Source organism: Alligator mississippiensis, chromosome 1, assembly GCF_030867095.1.
Source record: "Alligator mississippiensis isolate rAllMis1 chromosome 1, rAllMis1, whole genome shotgun sequence".
NCBI classification, from domain to species: domain Eukaryota; kingdom Metazoa; phylum Chordata; order Crocodylia; family Alligatoridae; genus Alligator; species Alligator mississippiensis.
This window is the reverse complement of record NC_081824.1, coordinates 355,588,504-355,610,817: the sequence shown is the minus strand read 5'-3', so window position 1 is coordinate 355,610,817 and position 22,314 is coordinate 355,588,504. Positions and strand designations below refer to the sequence as shown.

Sequence of the window (22,314 nt, the reverse complement as noted above, 5' to 3'; positions counted from 1 at the left end):
ACATGGATCTCCCAAGCACTTGGAAGGGGTTCCCCCCCAAGAGCAAAATCAGGAGGCTTCTATACTTTTTAACAGTTGCTTACAACTCACGTGATCATATAGTGAAATTAGCTAGAAAAGCAGCTATAAACATTACTTCATTATTTCTTTGCTGTTATCAGGATGGGAACTTATGGGGGAGGCGAGGTTAGTTCACAAACCTCCTTCTTGCGCCTCGAAATCAGAGTTGTACATACTTTTTGCTATCTTCAAGGCCATGGTGAGCGAAGCAGTTGCAGAGGAGTTACAAAGAACAAACACTTTCCCTTATCTCTTCTACTGTACAGAGCCAGCAATTCTTCACAAAGTGGTTATGTCATCTTATAACTCAAATGATCAAAGTTTAAGGCATTTATTTTTTCTGATTCCACAAGTTTCATCACTGTCTCCTGCTCTATGCTGCGCTAGCATGCAAGGTTCTTGAGTACATGTGATATTTTTTTATCAGACCAACTAAATAGTTGGAAAAAAAATGTTTACAAGCTTTCAGGCATAACCACCCTTCTTCAGGCATTGAGAGACTCTACTGCTGTTATGAGTTCTCCAAGGTAGAAAAGAAGGTAAAAGCAAATGAGTGGAAGTTTGGAAGACAAAGGGTAGAGATAGGAGGGGAGGGTGGAGGGAGGGGAATGCAAGTGGTCAGCTTGGGGCAGGTGACCTCGTGAGTCAGATGCCAGGCAGGTTGTAATGTGTCATAAATCCAATGTCTATATTAAGTCCATGATTTTTTGTATCCAGTAGATTTACAAAGTGAAGTTCATAGGCTCATCTATGAGAGGTGTTTTGTAAGTTCCCTTTGAGGATTAGAACTGAGGGATCGGAGAGGGAGTGATTGTCTTGTGAGAAGTTGGCACCCACAGGCAGTTGGATATTTTTGTCTTTGATGGATTTTTAGTGTCCTTTCATTCTGGTCCACAGTTGTTATTTGGTTTCTCCTACATATTTTTCACCAGGGCATTTTCCATCAGGGCAGCCTGCCTCCCCCACCCTCTTCTCAGGGCAGGACAGACCAGGCTGCTGGCAACACCCACTGCCATGGCTCCAAACCCCACTCTTCTGCTCTTCTCTCTGCAGGCCAAAAGCTCTGCTGCCCAGGCCATGGCACCCAGGTTTGGGGAACATGGGACTCCAGACAACTGAGGCAAGGGTCTGCCAATACCCCCACCCTCTGCAGAGGGAGCCTCTCCAGAGAAGCACCCTGGAGCCAGGACCCTCCCTGAACCACTGCTGCACCCCAAGCATGTCCCTACCATGTGTGGCCTGGAAGGTGCACGATGAGCTGTTTGTGCAGGTTGAGGGGTGCCCAATCCACTACCCCATGCTGTGGCTGATCCTCCTGGTGCCCCAGGCATACTTGCACTTCTGGTTTGGGACCCTGTACTACAACAGTGCAGGCAGCAAGCTTGAGCTACCCCATAACCTCCACTGCCACCTGGAGGGCTACCTGTCACAGTGTTACATGTTCCTGCCCCCATCTGCCAAGAAGGACATCACTGCTGGCATTGATGCCTTCCTTGGCATGTGAGAGGCCTGTGCCCACCTAACTGTGGGGACACGTCAATAAAATTCTGAACTGTGTTTTGCCTGTTTGCATGCTGTGGGAGGGGAAACCTACAGCCAGGGGACTGCAGGTGGGCCAGGCAGGGAGTGGGGGCAGGGGCAGAACTGGGAGGGTCTTTCACCTCCCCCAGTGCAGGACTTACCATGTGTCCAGGGCTGGCAGCTTGGCGTAGGCCTCTCCACCAGTGACGGTGTTTGGCTACGTCCAGTATCTATGGCCCACAGTGTGCGGCAGGCTATCACCTGGCCAGGGCACCCTTCAGGGAGGAACTGGTACTGGCTGGCCACTCCTTGTGCTGGTGTCTGGGGCTACGCCAAGGGTGGAGCAGCCACTGAGCCAGTCTCTCCAATCTGCCAGTGGATGCAGCAGCCAGGCAGGAGGGTAGGGCAGGGTACTGAAGGCCTGAGGTCACCTCCTCCAGTCACATGTCACCGGAAGTGTCAGGGCAGGGCAGGGGCTTGGGCAGGCAACCCCTGCTGATGGCACTCACAGGGGTGTGGCCTGGCTCCCAGGGCACCAACATTAGCTCCCACATAAAGGGCATGGACTTTTGGGCATGACCAGACTGACGATTGAAACCGGTCATGGCCATCTACTGAGCCTACAAGACTTTGACCTTTATATGCCATGCTGACTGAGAGTGCCCTCACTCCTGCATCTTGCCTGACAGGGCCTCATAAATGTGGGCCTTTGAGCTTCCATCCTGTGAACTGCTTCTGCACATTGGCATGGCCCTAGCCCAGAGCACCACGAAATCACCCACCTTCTCCTGGGTCCAGTTGGGGACCCTGGTAGTTGGCATGGGCGTGAACATGTGAATGGGGCCGGAGCTTGACAGGGGGATGAACGACAACATAGTCGTCCTGCACCAGACCTCTGGGCCTCTGCATGGCTATCTCTGTCAGCAGTGCCCAGAGCAGAAGCATGGCCAGGGACTAGAAGCCATGCTGCAGAGGCACTTCACCACAATTTCTGCAAGCACAGGAGACAGGTGGGGGTGAGCAGCAGCAGGGATCAGGTGCTGGCTTTATTGTCAGAGACAGCCAGGCATCAGCGCTGGGGTAATCTCTGGGCTGGGCAAGGGGTGCAGCAAGCTGTAGCCCTTTACAACACTTACCTGTGGCCAAGCAGCAGCTCTGGAAGGGGGCAGGTCAGACAGAGACATCTCCAGGAGGGCACACGGGGCCTGCTGGGCTCCTGCACAGATCAGCAGTCTTGTCCAGGCTCTTGGTACATGAGCCCTGAGGCACAAAATGGCTTTTGGCTTTTATAGGCTGTAGCTAGGGGCTGTCAGAGAACAGCCCAGCCCTGGGGGATGAGAGGCAGCCAGCCAGGAGTTAGTGCTAGGTCATGTCTACATGACCACTAACTTGCTTTAACTAACCATGCTTAAATCATGCATTTGCAGGTATTACATTTAGGCACAATTAGCCTATATTTGCCATTTTAATGCTCATTAAGGACATGAATGTGTAGACATGCACCTTTAATGAGCATTAAACTACGTTAATGCACATGAACACATCTCATGTAGACGCGCCCAAAGGGAACAAATACATTTAGGGATGATAGATCTATCTATTGATGGCTATTGAACAAAACAGTTGGAGATGTTTCCTCTGGCATCTCTAAACCAAAAATGGTGGATGCCAGGAAGGGTATTGAATAGGGGATACATTCCCTCTATAGCATCCACCCCTGCCACTGTCAGGAACAGATTACTGGGCTAGACAAGCCATTGGTCTCACCCAATATGGTACTTCTTATGCTTTTAATTGTATTTAGCTGTGTTTTGAGTTTGTATTTTGTTTTTCTTTGGGGGGGGGAGAAGGAAGCGGAGGTGTTGGATATTATTAGTTGTTGAAGTCTCCATCAAATAAGTGCGTTTTGCTAACAGAATGGATCCTGCAGGAGTTCCTGTCATTGTGGACAGGTCCTAATAAGGCTTTGTGTCTTGCACAGACAAACTTTTCTCCTTAAAATAGACAAATGCATGGAGCTGAGTGGAGTCCCCATCTTAGTGTTTTAGGTGGAGTTTTTTAAGATCTTTGACTTAAGCTATTAAGGTCCTTGAAGTTTAGAACCAAGCTCTTAAATGTGATGTTCTATGGAGAGCCAATATTGTGAGCAGAAGAAAAGTGTTTGCAGTAACTTTTGTTGTATAGGAAAAATGCTCTTATACTAACTAGTTTTCTAAAGAATTACAGTTTCATGCCTAGGTAGAATACATTGCTGTAGTCCTGCTAGGAGGTAACAAATGTCTATGCTACTAGAGATCTGTCATGCTTCCACATCATGCGGTGTTCAGACACAATTAAATATTTCTTTTTTTCTGGTGAGCATTTTTATTTTGCAGCATAGATTTTTTTCTTTTGTATTTTAAACATGTGACAAGTAAAGAAGAACACAACAAACAAAATTTACTCTTCAATTATTTATTTGTATATGCTTGGCTCAGTTTCCCCTCATATCTTATGCATTCTTGTTAGGCATTTATGCACATACTTTTTTGCACTGCGACACACCAGGGATGTGATGCGTCGGAGCTGACTCCATTAATTGTGTCTGCTCCGCAAACGAGCTGACTCACACCACACTGCAATGTGTACAGTTGTATTAGTGGTGAAATGCATGTCAGTGTGGAGAAAATGGCAGCAATGTGCTTTTGAACTAAAATACCTTCAATGTATTTTAGATCAAAAGCGGACCACCGCCATTTAATGCATGCTGACATACATTTCACTGCTTATACAGCTGTATGCGGTGCATGCATGTGTAAAAATGCCCATTGTTTATCCCTAAATAACTTCTTGTCTGTCCCACTAGCTTCAGCAGATATTAAAACTAGTTGATGTGGCTACTAAGACTAGTTCTGTGAGTCTAACTTACTCTGGCTAACTGGTGAGTCTGCAGAATAACTCTGCATCTCTCCATGAGATTTTAAAGCTTAGAACATTCCTATTTATCAAAGCTGTTTTGATTAAAAATGAAAAAAAAATCTTGACCCAGAATAGAAGACCTGTATCTTCTACATTTTAGGTGAACAACAACTTAACTACTGGGTTAGAAAGTCAAGCCCGCACACTTACTAGCCAACTGAATATTTAGTGGACAACGGACCAATTTCAATGGGAGAGACTGAGAGTGCTTCACTCAAGAATGCCCATTAGTCTGGAGGTCAGACTACTCACTTGATTCATGAGGCAAATCAGTCAGACTAAAAACTTGAATTGGGTCTTCCACCACTACAGTTGACACCCTACCCACCAAACCATTTCATGTGTTGGAAGAAGGGGTTTAATGCATTGCTTGTTAGCATTTTTTTAAAGTCTAACTTTAATTCTACATCCTAATGGAGACAAATATTGACACTGCATTTTTTTTAAACAAAACTAGTTTTCTAGCCATCCCTAGTACTGATCTGATTTTGTCAAATGAGAAACAAGGAAATGGTTGATGCCAAAATTCAAAATAGTAGTAAATGTTAAATTTCAAAGTCAGTTTGACTACATTTTTGCACACTTTCCTAGTCAATATTGTATTAGGAAAATGCTAGACACAGGATATATTCAGTTGGAATTTGGTTTGCGTACAAAGAATGTCTTTAACATGTATTTTGTAGCTAAAATGCTTGATATAGAGGTCTTAATCTTTACTAATATTATTATTATAATTTATTGCAGGTGACTTATGAAATTGCTGGAGCAATTGTGAAAAACAAAGATTCCCTTTCACAAAATCTCCTATTTGTAATGAAAAGTAAGTGGTGGTTTTGTTTTTTGGATATTTTGTGGGGAGTGCCACATTATGCCTTATATTTTGTAATCATTACCATACTCATGGAAATAATTGAAATCTGCATTTATTTTAAATGCCTGAAATCATCATCACCAGCACCCTCATCACCATCTTCTTATTAACATTTATATTCTAAAAAATGTTTAACTTGTATAAATATAAAATACCTCTAAATGGTATTGACTAAGATTTTTTACATTAAATAGTTATACTTTTGTAAAGACTAATGAAAATAAGGTTTTCAAAGCAGAATATATTTCATTACTTAGGTGCAGCTACTAAAAATGGGAGTTTTGTGTGGGTGCTTTTGTAAATAGCTGCAAATATCCTGGGCATGTAAAGCAATCTATAAATTTGATTCAGTGTACCTGTCTTACAGCTGTATGTCTAAAAATAACTATGTATTCATCCTTGTTTGTTTATTAATTATTCAAAATCAGGTAATAAAAAACCTATGATCTTATATTTACTCTTTGTAGCAAAAAAATACTTTCCTTAGGGAAATTATAGTTCGTCTTCCCACAGAGGTTTCCCTCCACCCCCGAACACTGCAGACTATTCTAACTAATATATCATATATATTGTATATTTATATTTCTTTCCACAGAAATAGAGGTCTTTCTGAGGTCATATTTGTCTTCAGAATCAGCAGTGCTGTTACAATTTTATTGGCGTTCCAGCAATTTTACTGTGAAATTAGCCAAACTACCCAGTAAAATCATTGATGCGTTTTAAAAGCAAACACTATAATACTATGGATAAAGAATTAAATAAAAAAATTGATCTTGAATATATTCCTATTGATTATAGTTTCAGAAATAGTTTAGCTCTCACTTGTCTGAACTTATTTGTGTATTATAATGTTTCTATTCTTTCCAGTTATTTATGATAATCTATTACACAGTGTCAGTCATATCAATCTCGTATTTTCCCAAAAGTATTATTTATTTTTTATATGTTGTCATCTTGGCTTTTCATTTCTGTGTTAGAGAATTAAGCATATAGTCATTATAAAGGGAAAATGGGATTTGAAATATGATATAAGGTCTTTCATAATGTTGAATGTGAATGTTAATACTGTATGTATAATTAAAAAGTCAAATAGCAATAGACATAATTAATTGAATAGGACCAAGTGTAAACTAAAACATTTATATGACTTAAGAGCCTATGAGAGAAATTAAAATCAATATTGTAGGCATCTGCCTTAAGCATTGCTGTGCCTAAAAATTTGGCCCCTTGCCCTAAGGAAGTGATACAGTTCAGCAGGGTTAGCAGATTAGGAAAATGACTGAGGAGACCTACATACCTCACAAGGGTGACCTAGAGCACCTAGGTGCTGAGTAGAAAGACACTTTTATCCAGATGGAAGGAAATAACGGTCACAAGGATTTCTTTGAATTCCTGTTCCTCCTTAAATCTGAAGTACTTAACACTAGACAGCTCATACGTACACTCCATCATCTTGCGATACAGCGCGCCCAGAGTGGAGGTACCTACCTTACAGACAGTGGCCTTAAATTCAGTATTAACTGCAGTACCTTGGACTGAATGTTCTAGTTGTGAAATCTAAAGCTAGTCCTCCTAAAACTGAGAGGATTCAAACATGTATCTTTGTAGAATCTTAGAAAGTTAGGGCTAGAAGGGACCTCAGGAGGTCATATAGTCCAATCCCCTATTCAAGATAGGAACATTTCTATCTAAATCATCCCAAACAAATGTTTCTTTACCAGTAGTTAAAAACATATGATTTTTGGAATTCTGTAATCTCTCTAGGTAATCCATCCAAGTGTTTTACCACACTCATAGTTAGAATAGTCTGCTTTATATTTAACCTAAACCTTCCTTGTTGCAAGTTAAGGCCGGTATTCTATCTTCAGGAGAAACAGAGGACAACTGGCTGATATCCTTTTGTATTTGAAGACTGTTATTAAATTCTCTATCAACCTTCTTTTCTTCAAACAAAGTAATCGTTATACTTCTAGCCTTTCCTCATATGCCATGTTTTCTAGACTTCTGATCATTACCTTTGCTCTTTTCTGGACTGCTTCCAATATGTCTACATCTTTAAGTGCAGTGCTCAGAACTGGAAACAGTATTCCAGGTGAAGCCCTGGATAATTTATTATTTGTTTGTTGAAAATATGTTTATATAGTGTTTACTGCAGTAGGCCCTTGATCTTCATTGACACTTCCAATGTGCTACTTCAGTACAAGTAGTAGTAGTAGTTGTTGTTATTAACATTAACAATAATAATAATAGGAAATATAACACTATTCCATACTATCTGAAAAGGAGATTTTAAATACAATTAAATAAAAACCAGGAAAGAAGGGAATTGGTGGGCACATCGACACATGCAAATAATGTGGGACCAGTTTACTCTTGAGTAAACTGCTTGAGAGTAAATGCTAATGAGCATATGTCTAGATGAGCAGGGGCATGGAGGCAGATTTGCTGCTCCTAGCAGCAGACTAGTCCCACTCCCTGTGGCCCTGCAACAGGATCCTTCAGCAGCCAGGGCAAGCTCTAGGCATCCCCTACATGGTAGAAGCTGCCTGCTGCTGAGGTGGGCTCTGCCACCAGAGCCTGGGTGGGGACAACCCCCTACCCCAACAGATGGGAGCTCCCAGCCCCTGCTCTGTGTTCGTGGGGCCCAGGCTGAGAGATCCTTCTCCACTAGCGCCAGCTCTGTGGTTACAGGACCAGTGCTGAGAGAGAAGGATCTCCCATACCTGATCCCATGACCATGGGACTCGGGCAGGAAGATAAGGATGCTTCTGGGGCAGGAGAACATTGTGCCTGTCTAGGCTCCAATGGCAAAGCCTGCCATGGCAGCAGGCAGCTCCTGGGGGCAGGGAGCAATCTACCGCGCCCTGCTGCCCAGCTGACTGGGAGCCCATTTGCTCAGGCATCTACACATGTGCTACTCCACAGTAAGTAATCTCCAGTAAATTTGCTATTTGCATTTGCAGGTAGCACATTTACTCGTATTTATAGCCAATCACTGTGCCATAAGTGTCTGCACATGTAGATGCAGACAATTACGGCGCAGTAATTAGCTCTACTGTGCAGTAAAGAGTCTCATGTGGAGTCTCAGTAACTATTAGCAGGTGAGTATGTAGAGAAATTCCAAACTACAACGTAAGTTAAAATGTAAACTATTTGCTTGTAATGCTAAAATCTTGAACTAGGTCTCTCTTACAGAAACACTTACACTACCTTAATAATTGGTTACAAAGTCATTTTCTGTTTTCTCATATTAGACCTGCCTGAACATTCACCCAGTTCACCTGAGTTCTAGGTCCTCCTCAGCATCAGGGATTTCAACCCACATATCCCTTTTCGAAGGGAAAGGGCCATGCATTCTGGCTGCAATGTGGCAGAAACTACCCCACTGCTATTTGTTTTATGCAATGAATTTTAAATGCAAGATGCAGAAAAGTCCTTGGGGCAAGGGACAGATCCCAGTGCCCCCCTCCCTTCTAAAGCAGTGACTCTCTCAGACATGCACTCCCTCTGCCTTAAGCTGCTCTTCTTTCCCCCTCATAGCTTTTCTCTTGGCTGCCCCATGGGTCAGCTGCTGGAGGAGGGCTGTAAAATGCTCTGGGCAGTGTTTATACCATGACCTTGTAGTCATCACACCTCCTTGGAAAGGTGGGATGCAGGTTCAAACCCTTGCTGGATGAGGGAGCTTGGGACAGTGTGGGCAACTGTTGCAACCTCTGGGAGGGCCTCCATTTTGCTTCAGGCAGTTACTTACATACCTGGGGGTGCATGAATAGTGGGAATAGTATGTAAAAGCAACAAATATAAATGCTAGGAACTGCAGTTATATAGCTATGCAAGAGCCACTTAGGTGCATAAAGGCAAAATAGGTTTCAGCCCTAAGTAACTAAATAGTATGCCAGTATCAAAAGAAAATATGCACAAGTAATCATAACCTAAGCTCTGAGGTTTACACAGACCTGTAACACTGGATGTGATTTATATTGCTCACTGCCCCATTCTAGTCAATTTAAGTACATTTTAACTTGAGTAAATAAATAATTAAAAAAAAGTTGCTGATGGCTGCCATTGTTGGATAATTGAATGCTACTGGACTTGCAACAGAATAACTAACAATGCATAAAAGAAAAATTTAATAGGCTGTTCATCTGAAGTAGTTTAAGCCTCCTCTTGTTTAATGCTGTCTCCCACTGTGTGTCTTGTTCCTTTCAAGCACTGTGTGTATAATTTTCCCACCTGTATTTTATCTCTATGCATTTTTTTTTCTCCCAGCTAGTGAAAATGTAGTCATCAATCAGTTGTTCCAGTCCAAACTGACACAGACAGGCTCCCTTGTCCCTCCATATCATTCACTTAAAATTAGAGGGTCCAAAGCAGCCTTGCTCAGTAAGAAACCTTCAATAACCTACACAAGTGGAGAAGCAAAGAAATACACAGAGCTGAGTAAGGTAAGAATTTAGAACTCTTTTTTTCCCCTTAAAGAATCAGTCTTTTCTCAATTACCAAAATGTTAAAGACATCTGAGCATTTCAGAATGCTTCTTATATTCTATGGCATGTGCAGTACTTTAATTTTGACTTACACATTGAAATAATCAATCACACTATTTTAATTGCAGCACAGCTAAGGGAACTATACATCAGCACTATTGATTAAAGGATCTCTGAAATCCACTCTTCTCAATCCCATACAGTAGTGCACACACTATTACTAATTTTATTAGCTGCATGGGGAATACTTTCTGCTTCAACTGTTTAGCTGCCTTTGAAATGAACAGAAAACTTAAGGGACAGAAAAATCTAGAGGGATAAACTCAATTTGTGGAATACTAGCCTCCTATTAAAGCTGCATGTAAATTACATTGTGGATTATAATTTACTGGCAGTATGATCTCTAAAATGGAAGAGACACGTAATTCAAAAATGGGCTTACACTCCCTCCTGTAGTTTAATTATCTTCTCTTCCCAGACTTTTTGGCCTTGTTCAGGATATCAACTTTCCCCTTGTGTGGCTAAGCCCGTTTCTGCAAAAAAATCAGAAAAGTGAACACAAATTATCAGTAAAAGCTTTTCCCTCAGACTCTTCTTGTTTCTTTTCCTAATCATTTCTGTTTCTCTTGATTAGTGGGCTATGAATGCAGTCATTGCAAGTCTTTTGGAAAGTATTCAATATAGGGCTATACTCGTTGTGGAAGTAGAGAAAGATTGATGGTCTTCTCATACTAGGAGTGATAGAACTAGATGTGCATACTTTCTCTTTAAATCTAGTAGAGGTATGTGATTTTCAAGCATAAAACTTCCTTGGCAAAGATATATTTGATTTCTGTGAGGAGCTTAAAGGAGATTTAGAGTGTTAGGTGGAGAATTAAGACATGATTTGATGCAGCCTTCTTCCTGAATCAAAGCCAGAATCTTCCTTTTTTTGTGGTTGTTTTAATTAAATTCACCTTCTGTTTCCATCTCCTTAGTTTCTTTCCTCTTTACTGTCCCTGTCCCACCCATTCCTTTCCCCATGGGAAGAAGTACAGTCTGCAGCATATTACAACTGACTGGGTTACTATCCTGCTCCTGGTTCTACCACTGACTGGCCTTGATTTGTGTACGTGCTCCAAGTGTTCTACCCACCTTTTAAAAACTTTTTTTGAGATCTGTTGTTGATCAGCATTATGTAAATACTAAGTGCTATTATGAAGAAATGTGAAACCTAGTAGACTTCCAGTCTCTTTTCTAGGATGGAAATGAGTTTTCCTTTTAAGTTCTGTTCAGTTCTGGCTTGTGAAATGTGAAAGCAGAACAGGTCTCACATCCAGCACAGCAAGTAGGGAATTGCTGGGAAATGCATTTTTTTTTTCTTTTAAATAGATTGGGTCTGGTTGAGATCAGATGAGAAGATACCCATATCTTTTGGTGTGAACTGAAAGGATAAAATTAGGCCAAAACATACGGAGTCTGAGTGGAATAGAGGTTTATAAATTATGCCCAAATGGACAGGAGAAGAAAGCGAATGAGAGAGGGTCAGAATTGAAGAGACTGTCAACAATTATAGATTATTTCAACCAATAGATGTTTAATCTTCTATGGTCATGACCAAACTTCAAAATATATTGGTTCTGCTAGCCTCAATTTAGAAAGCTCAACAAGAAGCCTGTTTCTTCAGGCTATTCCTAAAACTAATCTTTACAATATACCTCTCAAATATTCAAAGTAAAAAAGTTAAAATGTTTTATATGTTTGCTTTTCCCTGTTTATTGAGAGAGAAGTTATCACTGGTTCTTATATAAAAAAAATAACTGCTCATACTAATTATATATACTAGAGTAAAAAAATACATTCATGTATACGGGACAAAGAAGTAGTGAATGAACTCTGGGCCTCACATTTAAAAATGTTATAATTTATGAGGATTATCAATGATATACATGACCATTCACACCCCACCCCTTCTTTACATAAGGAAGGAATCTTATTCTGTTAATATGGAAATGATATATTATGCTTAATATCCTGTCCTTGATAGCATAATACAATCCCCAGGTTCACGTTACTTTTCTTACTTCTAAATGAAAATGAGTATATATGTACACTTTACTCATACTTGACCAAAGATTACGTTGATGTGCTATACTCAAATGAAATGTGTGTATACGATAGTACATGTCTACTTCCAAAATCAAAACTTTGTTGCCAGCCATTCCTATGCAGATTTCTTTGGTTATTTGGCCATTCTCCTGGCAATTTTTGAAAATCTAAACTTATGTCATTTGTCCCTGTGTCATGTGATGCTAACCCAAGTTTTTAATTCCTTTATCAATTAACTTCTTTAATAAGGAAATATATATTGAGATTAAGGTAGTCCATGTATACTTTTCTTTCCACAGTTGTTGAAAAAGAAAGGTACTTCTACATTTCTTCAGAGACTGGAACGAGGGGACCCAATCACAGTGGCAACACAGCTCAGGGTTAGTGAACATTTACTGGACAAAGATTTATAGAAGAATTTTAAGCACAGAATAAGGCTCTACTGTTTACAAAGGCCAGCAGAAGCATGATTTGCTTGAATAAGCAATTTGTGTCTTCAGGTCAAGCCTTTTAAAAAATGATGTGAAACCAAATGATTGAGAACCCTTTTAAAAAATGATGTTTTGTTGTTTGCAAAAGTGTATTTGTGTTATGTTATGGAACTGATTTCAGTGCAGACTAATGACCATTTGAGAACTTGTTGGGTTTTATTTCTCTCCACAGAAATCACTAGCAGATATTATTGGGAAGCTTCAGAACTGTACGCTGCATTCTGTTCATTGTATCAAACCCAATAATTCTAAACTGCCAGATACTTTTGATAATTTTTATGTGTCGGCTCAACTGCAGTATATTGGTGTCCTAGAGATGGTGAAAATCATACGCCATGGATATCCAATACGCCTCTCTTTCACTGACTTCCTGTCAAGGTAAATCCTTCTGATCCTGATAAAAGCATTTTATTATCTATACTGCAGTGCCTTTTGTCTAGTTGCATAAGTATTTGCAGAGTTGTCTGTTGATGAGTCTTTCAGATTTTCTATAGAGAAAAAAGTACCTGAGCTGGCAGAAAGCACGGTTTTTAAACTGATGGAACTGTGAGCATCATGAAAAATACCTTTTTATGAAAGAAATATTTCCTGATAGGTCAGGTATAAATGATAGACCTTAGTAGCGTAGATATATAAAGTACTAGTATGCTACTGCCATGTGATTAAAAACATAGAACAGGAAAAGGTCATATCTCTTCCACTGATATTTTTCTAGCTTATTATTATGTGCTCATGATGTCTGGTGTTTTATTTCAACTGCTGGGATTTATTTTGTGTTGAACATGGTGAATAGTGTTAAGAATGTATGCTATAATTCCACTTTTTACTGCTGTAGTCAGAAAAAAGAGAACATTTAAAAAGGTGTGGCCAGTAGCATAACTAAGGATAGGTGAGAGGGGCACTAGCACTAACTTAACGAGGAGCACCAGAATCACCTCCCACCCCCATGAAGTCCCCAGCAACAAAAGGAGCCCTATGGGATTGCTCTTGAAGCAGCAGCCAGTAGGGTTACCAGCTCTGTTGAAATCTATTCTGGGAGGTTTCCAGAATGCCAATGTGCCTACAGTACACAACACAAATGTGCCTGCGTGCTTATGTATATCAGTTATGGATTACGGTGCGTAGACTTTATGTCAAGAAGGCAAATGCACATTACTATTACATTTTAAAAACCTATTGGACTACTGTATAAATCAAATTCAATATTTAATATTTATTTTCAATGAATGCCCTCTTATTTATCTGCTGGGTGAGTCTCAGCAGTCTCCTGGAGATTTATATCTAATCATGAAGACTCCAGGGCAAACCTGGAGGGTTGGCTTCCCTAGCAGCCAAGTTGCTTCACAATCACCTTGTTTCTGCTGTAAAAGCAAGACCAGGACAGGCACACCATGCAGCAGCAGCCAGGGACTGTTTCTGAGTCCCTGGTATAGGTAAGACTTGTGTATACCACCCCACCCCTCCACTCTGAGAAGCTCTACCCCTCCAACATTCAATGGTATCTCCCTACCTCCACCCTTTAATCTCCTTCAGGTTTTTCGTGGGTACAAACCCTGCTCATTACACCTCTGGGTGTGACAAAGGGGAGGTGGTAGGAGAAATTTGTCACTGCTATTATGAGCAAACCATCCTTTTCTCTTTCCATTTACCAGTAAGTTCATGTGTATTTCATGGGCTTGTTTTAATGCCACAGGTACATTGTCTAATTAGAAGAAATACAAGGAAAGCACAGGCATACTATTTCTTATTCATTGAAAGAAAATAGAATAATAATTATAATGACTATTATAATAGCAATAACTACCATATTTATTTGAATATAAGAGCATGGAAGAAAAGCATATAAGAAAACTGTGTTAAATATATTGCTTATCTTTGAACTGCTGCTGCTAAAAGTAGCATGAGCTCAGTAATGGCAGTTGGTGTGTGCTCAGGAAGAGCACACACCAACTGCAGATGCTTCCTCAGTCAGACAAAGGGTTTTTAAACCCGAAAGCTTGCTAAGAAAATTTTTCCAACTATTTAAGTTGGTCTAATAAAAGATATCAGATTCGCCCTTGTGTATTATATCAGATTCACCTTTGTGAATCTGAAAGAACCTTGTCTGCCTATGTCCTTAGACCAACACGGCTACAACCTATCTCCCTGATCTAAATAATGGAAGCAAACTATGAACCTGATCAAATGCAGCCAGCACTGAGCATGACTATAAAGTATGTGACCCATATGGGGCAAACATACTGATAGGAACCTTTATTTTTGTGCATATGGCTCTTAAAAAAACAGGCAGTTGTTCCTCCATGAGGAAACAAGAACAGGGCTACAATACCAGGCTGGCACTCAGAGAGGCCAGAGCAAGTTCCAGCCCTTGGTGCCAAAAATGCTGATGAGAACCTTTTTTTTTTCCTTTTTTTAAAAACAAATGTTATTAAAAATACACTTATCACCCTACACTTATAAAGCATACACATACTGAGCATCCTTGTTTTACTGAGACTTCATAGTACAGAAACAACTACATATCAAAAACATACTGCTACATATATATTAAACCCTTAAATAACATGCATCAACTTCCCACAAAAAACAAACCCTTACAGAAATCTTTTTTTTCATACAAAACTCCATGAGAGGCTACCACCTGAAACTCCCTGCCCCGCCCATCAGTCCTCCCTGTTCATTTAGTGAACAAGCGTGTTCAGTCTTTTTTCCTCCACTTCTTCTTGGTCTCTCACTCTCCAATCTCTTCCTTGTCCCAGTCGATATATTATTTCAGTTCATGCAGCCCCACCTCCAGGCACTCTTTTTCAGTGAAAGCCAACCCCTTAAACACCCAGAGGCTTTTTACTTTCTATAAACTAGTTTTATCACCTGTTAATGAAGTCCTTAATAATGTTTCCTTTGGTATAAGTCCATATAGTACCATCTCCAACACTAATAGCAGATTTTTTTTTTTGGTGACACAGAAAGTGGCAGACCCTTCCCCACACCCACTTTGCATATGTCCCTTCCCAAAACACATCCCACTGTTTTTTTTCCCCACACTTCTTCCGTGTCCACCTTGATGCGCTTGTCTGTATTGCACTTCTTTCACTGGCAAATAATATCTTACAACCATCCACACTAGGTCAGCATATTCACCTTTTAGTTGTTTACCCACCACTCTTCCCCACACCTTCTTCACTTGTCCATCTGTAAAGTTTCACACAGGCACGCTGTCTCTTCCTTACTGTTTTCATCAATTTCTTACGATCCTTCAGGACCTCCAGCCCTACCTTCTTTATTTTATACCTTTGCATGAATCCTTCCAACCTGCTGTAATGAATCAGCAGTTGCCAGACCCATGGTTACCACACCTGTTTACTAAGAGACTGGTATTCAAACTGGGACCATTTAGTTATAGAAGTGTTTGTAGAAATCTGATCTTAGTAGTAGTGTAAGGCTGAGTTTGGGGTTAATTTATATCTTGCCCCATTCGAATGTTCAGTTCAGCTAAAGTCCCTGGGCTATCATATGTGAAAAATATCATCACCATTTGATGACTGTACTCAGTACAGCTCCTCCTGTCACCAAGGCTGAATCTTGTATTATTTTGACTGACAGAAAGTAAACCTTCTTAATGCCTACCATGACCAAGAAATCTTTATATTTACCTATAATTTATTGTGGTAAAGCAGCTTGTTTAGGATAAGAGTCCAGCATAATGTCAGGCATATAGCAATAGATTTATTCTGATGGGTTCTGTCAAAACAACTGAAATATCTAAGTTTAAGGGATTGCAGTGAACTGCAGAAATGATATGATGCCACCTCATTTTATTTTTATTTCTTAGCCAATAGGATAGAGGTAAGAAAGAAGAGATGACTCATTGAACATAGAGATAATTTGTTGTTTTTTCAGTCTTACTAGATCTTCCACTGGTCTGCTTCAGTGTGGTCTTACTGATTGTTTTGAGGAGATATTTTAAATCTATAAAATGCTGATGTTGGATTATCTGATTTGAAGTTGGTAGGTGACTGCCTGCGAACTCTTCTGCCTGACTCTGGACATTTTTAGGGGTATATATCTACAAAAATGATTCTGGGAAATGTTGTCATGAATTTTAATAGATACAAAGTTGACATCTATCATATGATTAGATCCTGGAAAGAGCATTCCCCACTTCATACCTCCCCACATTCTTCCCTAGAAGATCAAAGGCATTCTTTAGGAGTGTAATAACTTTATCACTGTTTCATCATAGGTGATAGGCAGGAGCATGTTTTTACTCTCCAGTAATATAGGTGATAAAGGCAGGATAAATAATTTAAAATTAAATGCTTCTTCCAAGGACAGATAAAGTAGCTGATTGTTCATTTGAAATATTAGCTTGTATAGAAAAGGGATGGTGAAACAGAGCAGTCTGAATATCATCTTAGCAGGAAAATGTTTTTGCAGCTTGTGTTTAGATTAATTTATTTTAATAACTAATTAGAAATGAACATAAATAGTCTTCAGGTCATGGGTTTTAGTCACTTTGTACTAACATTGACTGAAAGAAGACAATAGTGAAGGAGAGGTTGTACTTCACAAATTCACTGCTTCCTAAGCAATGAAACTTTAATCATTAGCATTGATACTTTTACTTTTTCACTTAATTGCTTCAGCTTCTGCCTTATAGAACTAAATTACCATCAGCTACCTGGTAAATCAGTCAGTCATTGAGGATCATGGATCTGGTCTGAATTCTTCTGAAAGTTATGGTTCCTAAGTAAAATCAGTGCCAGTTACTATCAGTGGATATATAATAAAAATGTGAATTAATAAGGTCTGATGCTATTAAATGCTGTAAAAAGAGACAGCACAGATATAACTGTCAAATGATAAATGTGAATACAGTAGGATTTGCCAACACTAGCTGCAGTGGTTCAGTTGCACCTGCCTGCAGTGTTGGCTCAGTTTCTAAAGCTCATCAAATAGTCAGACAAAAGATTACCTGTCTTCACCTTCCCTTTATAATAAGAGTCATGTAATTAATGTGCCTGAATTTTCTGCGCAGTTTCCCTGAAGACTCCTTTAAGAATCATAACAGCCATCTCTGTGGCTAAGTATTATTTCACAATACCCAACATGTATTTGTAGGTAAGCTGAACCATTTGAAGTATAAGCTTTTCCTAGGTAGGAAAAGGAGGGTGTATACATATTAAGCTTACCTAGTATACCTTCTCACAGGAGGAAAAGGCCCATGTTAAATATTTTAAATTAGCTTTTTATTCCCCCCCCCCACCGGTTCCTGTTTATTGACTGTGCATATAATGAAATCACAAGGATCTTATTCTGTTTGAAAAGTTATTATAGTGCTAGAGGTAGTCCCTATTTTAATTTTAGGGAATGTGCCTGAAGCAGTGATGCAGTCTTATTAGCTGGGGTGTGATGATGGAATAGTTATGGTACTTTGCTACAGCTCCAGGGGCATGAATTCAAGGCTTGCTCAGGGCTTATGTTGAAGGCTGCTCCCAGTCATTCCAACTGTATGTTGGTACCTGGTCAGTTAGGATGACAAGTCTGAAGAAGCTGTATATGATTCTGGACACATTGCTCCATTGGGTGTTGTTGGCTAAAGAAACTGGTATTCCTTAATGGGCCTTTTGACTCAGGTAGTTCTTAGACTAATTTGATACTTAAGTGCCTGCTTCTGTATATCTTGACTGATATACTGCCTTACTCATAGCATGTGAGATTTCCCATGTCTCAGAATTCACCAGACACTAACTAAAACAGTAACTCTCAGTTATCTTGCTCTCTCTCCTTCTAATTTCCTTGCATTTTATACATGCGTGAATTTTAAAATTGATGCTGTTTCTAAACAGGAAGAAATGTTTCCAGATAATGCCAAAATACTGTGGTATCAGGTCTATATAAATATCTGGATTAGCAAGATAAATTTAAATTAGATTTGGTTAGGCCCTGGCACATGTTCAGTTAAAGGTGCTGTGGGCTGTGATCCCTGATCTCAACAATTGTGTCTACTGCTGCACCACACAGGAATTGTGTGATTGTGGAATTAGGGATCAGATCCCAATTGCGCCCTTTCTAGTTACCAGTGCATGGTTAGAGTGCTGGCCCGAGTACCGAGCCCTGAGGGACTCCACTGGTAACACTGCACCATGTTGATTTGCTCTCTTCAACTAGTACTCTTTGGGTCCGACCCCATAGCCAGTTACCTAGCCATCAGACCATGATGATGATCTAGGCCACAGTTCCCCAGCTTAACCACGAGGAAATCATGGGGAACTAGGTCAAAGGCCTTCTTGAAGTCCAGATAAATGACGTCCACATCATCTCCCTTGTCCAGGGCTCATGTTACCTCATCATAGAAGGAGATGAGGTTGGTCAGGCAAGACCTGCTAGTCACAAAGCCATGTTGGTTGGCATTCAGAAGCTTGCCTTCCATTAGTCTAGTGTTAATGGATCCCTTGACAGTTTTCTCCAGAATTTTTCCAAGGATGGACGTCAGACTGATTGGTCTATAGTTCCCTGGCTCATCTCTCCTCCCTTTCTTATAGATAGGGACCACGTTGGCTCTTTTCCAGTCATCCAGGACTTCGCTTGAGCACCACGATTTTTCAAATATCCCTGCTAACAGGGATGCAGTGATGTCTGTCAGCTCTTTCAAGACCTTTGAGTGCATTCCATCTGGCCATGGACTTGTGAATGTCTAGTTTCTCAAGGTGTTCCCTCACCTGATCCACATCAATTTTGGGGCATCACCCACTCCCAAATTGGTTTGTGCCTTTCCTGGCAGTATGATCCTCAGGAGAGGGTGAAAACCTGATGCAGAAAAGTCATTTAGGAGATTGGCCCTTTCTTGGGCATCTGATGTCAGTTGCCCCGTTGGATCTCTCAGGGGCCCAATACTGTCCTTGTTCTTTTTCCTACTTCCCACATATCTAAAGAAGGATTTTTTGTTGTCCTTGATCCCTTTAGCAAGCCTAAGTTCAGTTTGTGCCTTGTCTTTTCTCTACTGCTCTCTGCAGGTGCGGGCGAGTGCAGAGTAATCCCCTTTGGTAATGCTTCCTGTTTTCCAGCTGATGTAGGCTACTCTTTTTGAGCTTAATGAAGTCCAACAGTTCCTTATTCATCCATAGGGGCTTCCTTGCTCATTGACTGCATTTCTTGCAAAAAGGGATGGCTTTGCCCTGTGCTTCCATGATTATGTTTTTGAGCGACTACCATTCCTCATGTACTCCCTTTTCTGGGGAGGGTATGGCCTCTGATTGCTTGACTGACCAGTTCTCTCATTTTGCAGAAGTCGGCCTTCCCAAAGTTAAGAACTTCTGTTTTACTGAGGAGTTTGCATGCTCTTCGGTGAACTAAGACGGTGATCAATTCATGGTCACTGTCACCAAGATTTCTCTCGATCTGCAGATCGCTCACCAGGTCCTCCCCTTTGGCCAGGACCAGATCCAGCAATGCCTCTCCCCTAGTTGGCCCATAGACCTCCTAGGTTAGGTAGAGGTCATTGATGCACATGAGAAAATGGTGTGACCTGTCAGATTTGGCCGTGCAGTCATCCCAAGAGATGTCAGAGAAGTTGATGTCTCCCATGACGATCAAGCATCAGGAGCATGCGGCTTCGACCAGTTCCCTAATGAATTCCCAATCTAGGTCTTCCTCTAGGTGTTGCTTTCCTTGGCCCTTCCAAATTGCCTGGCAAGTAATCTATGGCAAGCAATTAACTACTAGGGGAAGTGCTTCCCTAGTAGATAGTCCTGCTACTAGTTAGATCAAGGCTACCTGTGGTTTGTGGTGGCATGTTCTCCAGGAGCTGGGGAATTTCACTGTTTTGGACAAAAAAGAGCTAATTAGGTGAACAGAAAAATGTCAGGATGGTGTGACAACTCAGTTCAAACCCTAGGTTCTTCTGTGGTAGAATATAAGACAGTGATACCCTTTCTGTATGGAATCACTCTTTTTTTTTTTATACCAGTATCTTTAGCAATGATTTAAATCTCAGTTAATCCCACACTGAAGACAGCAGTAACTTTGATGGATCAAGAATTTTTGACTCATGTACCAGTAATGGGTACATGGGTGGTGAGAATTTACTGCTCAAGCTGTTCCATGGTACTGATCCATGTAATCATTCTTACCCCATAGAAGGCAGTTTGCTCCTAGGTAAAAACAGGCAAAGTTTGTCCAGTTTAGCTGTCCTTTACAGAGGGGCACAGCTGGGTTATGGTAAACCCTTATTCTGTTAATTTTGGACACATGAACAATTACCATCTCAGCTTCTCCATGATAACTAAAATTATTTTCTCTTGGCCTAAATAGCTGCCTTTTTTTTTTTTTAAAGAAGAGATTGCCACTCTTCTAGCCTCCTGCTCCAGCCCCAAGGCAGTAAGCACTTCCTATACAGTGGGTGCTAGTAGGATAATTAGGGTTTATAGATAAGAGGCAGGAACGAAAAGGTCCATTGGTGGATATAGGTAAGAAACCTGTATTCACTCAGTGTTGTGACATGACTTTCATCAGAGCTAATTAGCACCTCCCTCCCCCCCGCCCCCCGTACCCTCAAACCCTCACTGAAGCAGTTATACACTGTTGCCTCTGGTCCAAGCTATATTACTTCTGGGTCCAGAGGCACGCAGGCCTCAGGAACTTACTGTGATTCCTGCAGATAAAGGCCAGGTACAGATATTACACTTTTACCAGTGTAAGTGCTCAAAAAACAGTCTAAACCTGTAACAGAACAGAAGCTCAGCGCATACAAACTGGCTTAAAAATGGCAGACCTCGGTCTAAGATAGACAACCTGCATGTCCCCTGCCCCCATCTCCCCCCTCAGGCAAATATGTGTTCTGTTCACTACTGAATTAAATTATGCTGCTTATAAAAACCATGTAATTTAGATTGATCCCACCACAGGCATTTTGAATGTCTGTACCGAGATCTGCCTCTGGCTAGTCATCTCCAGGGATCCTGGTTTTCTCTGATTAAAAAAAAAATTCCCAATTTTTGGATTAAAAAAAGTAACTCAAAATCCACATTTTTCTGTGATTAATATGAAAAGTCACTAATATATAGATAAATATATAGAGGTGTTTCATTTTAATCACAAAAAAAAAATGTGGATTTTGGGTTACTTTTTTTAATCCAGAAATTGGGGATTTTTTTTTTTTTTTTATCAGACAAAACCTAGATCCCTGGTCAGCTCTATAATTACAATACCAAAAGAGCATGTTTGTTCAAAGAAGACAGTTTCCTGTTCTTGAGAAGCCAAAAACAGCATGATGTATTTGGGAAACACTGCAGCGCTCAGTTCTCTGTTTACCCGCAGAGAGTAAATTAGTCTAATGCACCATTTTCTAGTACCTGTAGATACACATGTAGACTCTGACTAGGATCAAATTGTACCCAATCAGCCTTGGCATCAGGGGGCCACAGGGGACAGGGAGAGCTGTCCTGGCTCAGCAGGACACTTTGCTGCCAGGGCAACTTTCCCAACCATGTGGATATTGGGATGGGTCCTGATCTTCATGTGGCTGGGAGGCAGCTGGGACAGCTCTCCTCTGCCCCACAGAGATTGGGATCAGCCCCTGTGCCCTCTGCCAGCCCAGGCCTGGAGCTCCCCCTATCTGATGTAACAGGATAGAAGCAGGACAGGAGCAGCCTTAAACTGAACTGCTGCTGTCAGGGGCAAATTTGCTCCCAATGGACAAACATTCAGAAGCATGTGAGAGCTCAGTTTTTAATGCACCTGAATTTTCTGTGCAGATAATTCAGGTGCATTAATTGTACATGTATATGCACACAGTGAGGAGCTAACAGGGACAATGAAGGAAGCAATCATGAAGCCC

General features: G+C 40.8%; 1 protein-coding gene across 3 annotated transcripts in view; it reads left to right on the top strand.

Annotated features, from left to right (window-relative positions):
* MYO16 (myosin XVI) overlaps nt 1–22,314 on the top strand; it is a 662,110-nt gene that overhangs the window by 494,742 nt on the left and 145,054 nt on the right. For all 3 annotated transcript variants that reach the window (XM_059721092.1, XM_059721091.1, XM_059721093.1), the window contains 4 exons: nt 5,284–5,359; nt 9,680–9,855; nt 12,285–12,365; nt 12,649–12,854. In XM_059721092.1, the coding sequence (XP_059577075.1) occupies nt 5,284–5,359; nt 9,680–9,855; nt 12,285–12,365; nt 12,649–12,854 (539 nt within the window). The remainder of the gene's footprint in view (nt 1–5,283; nt 5,360–9,679; nt 9,856–12,284; nt 12,366–12,648; nt 12,855–22,314) is intronic.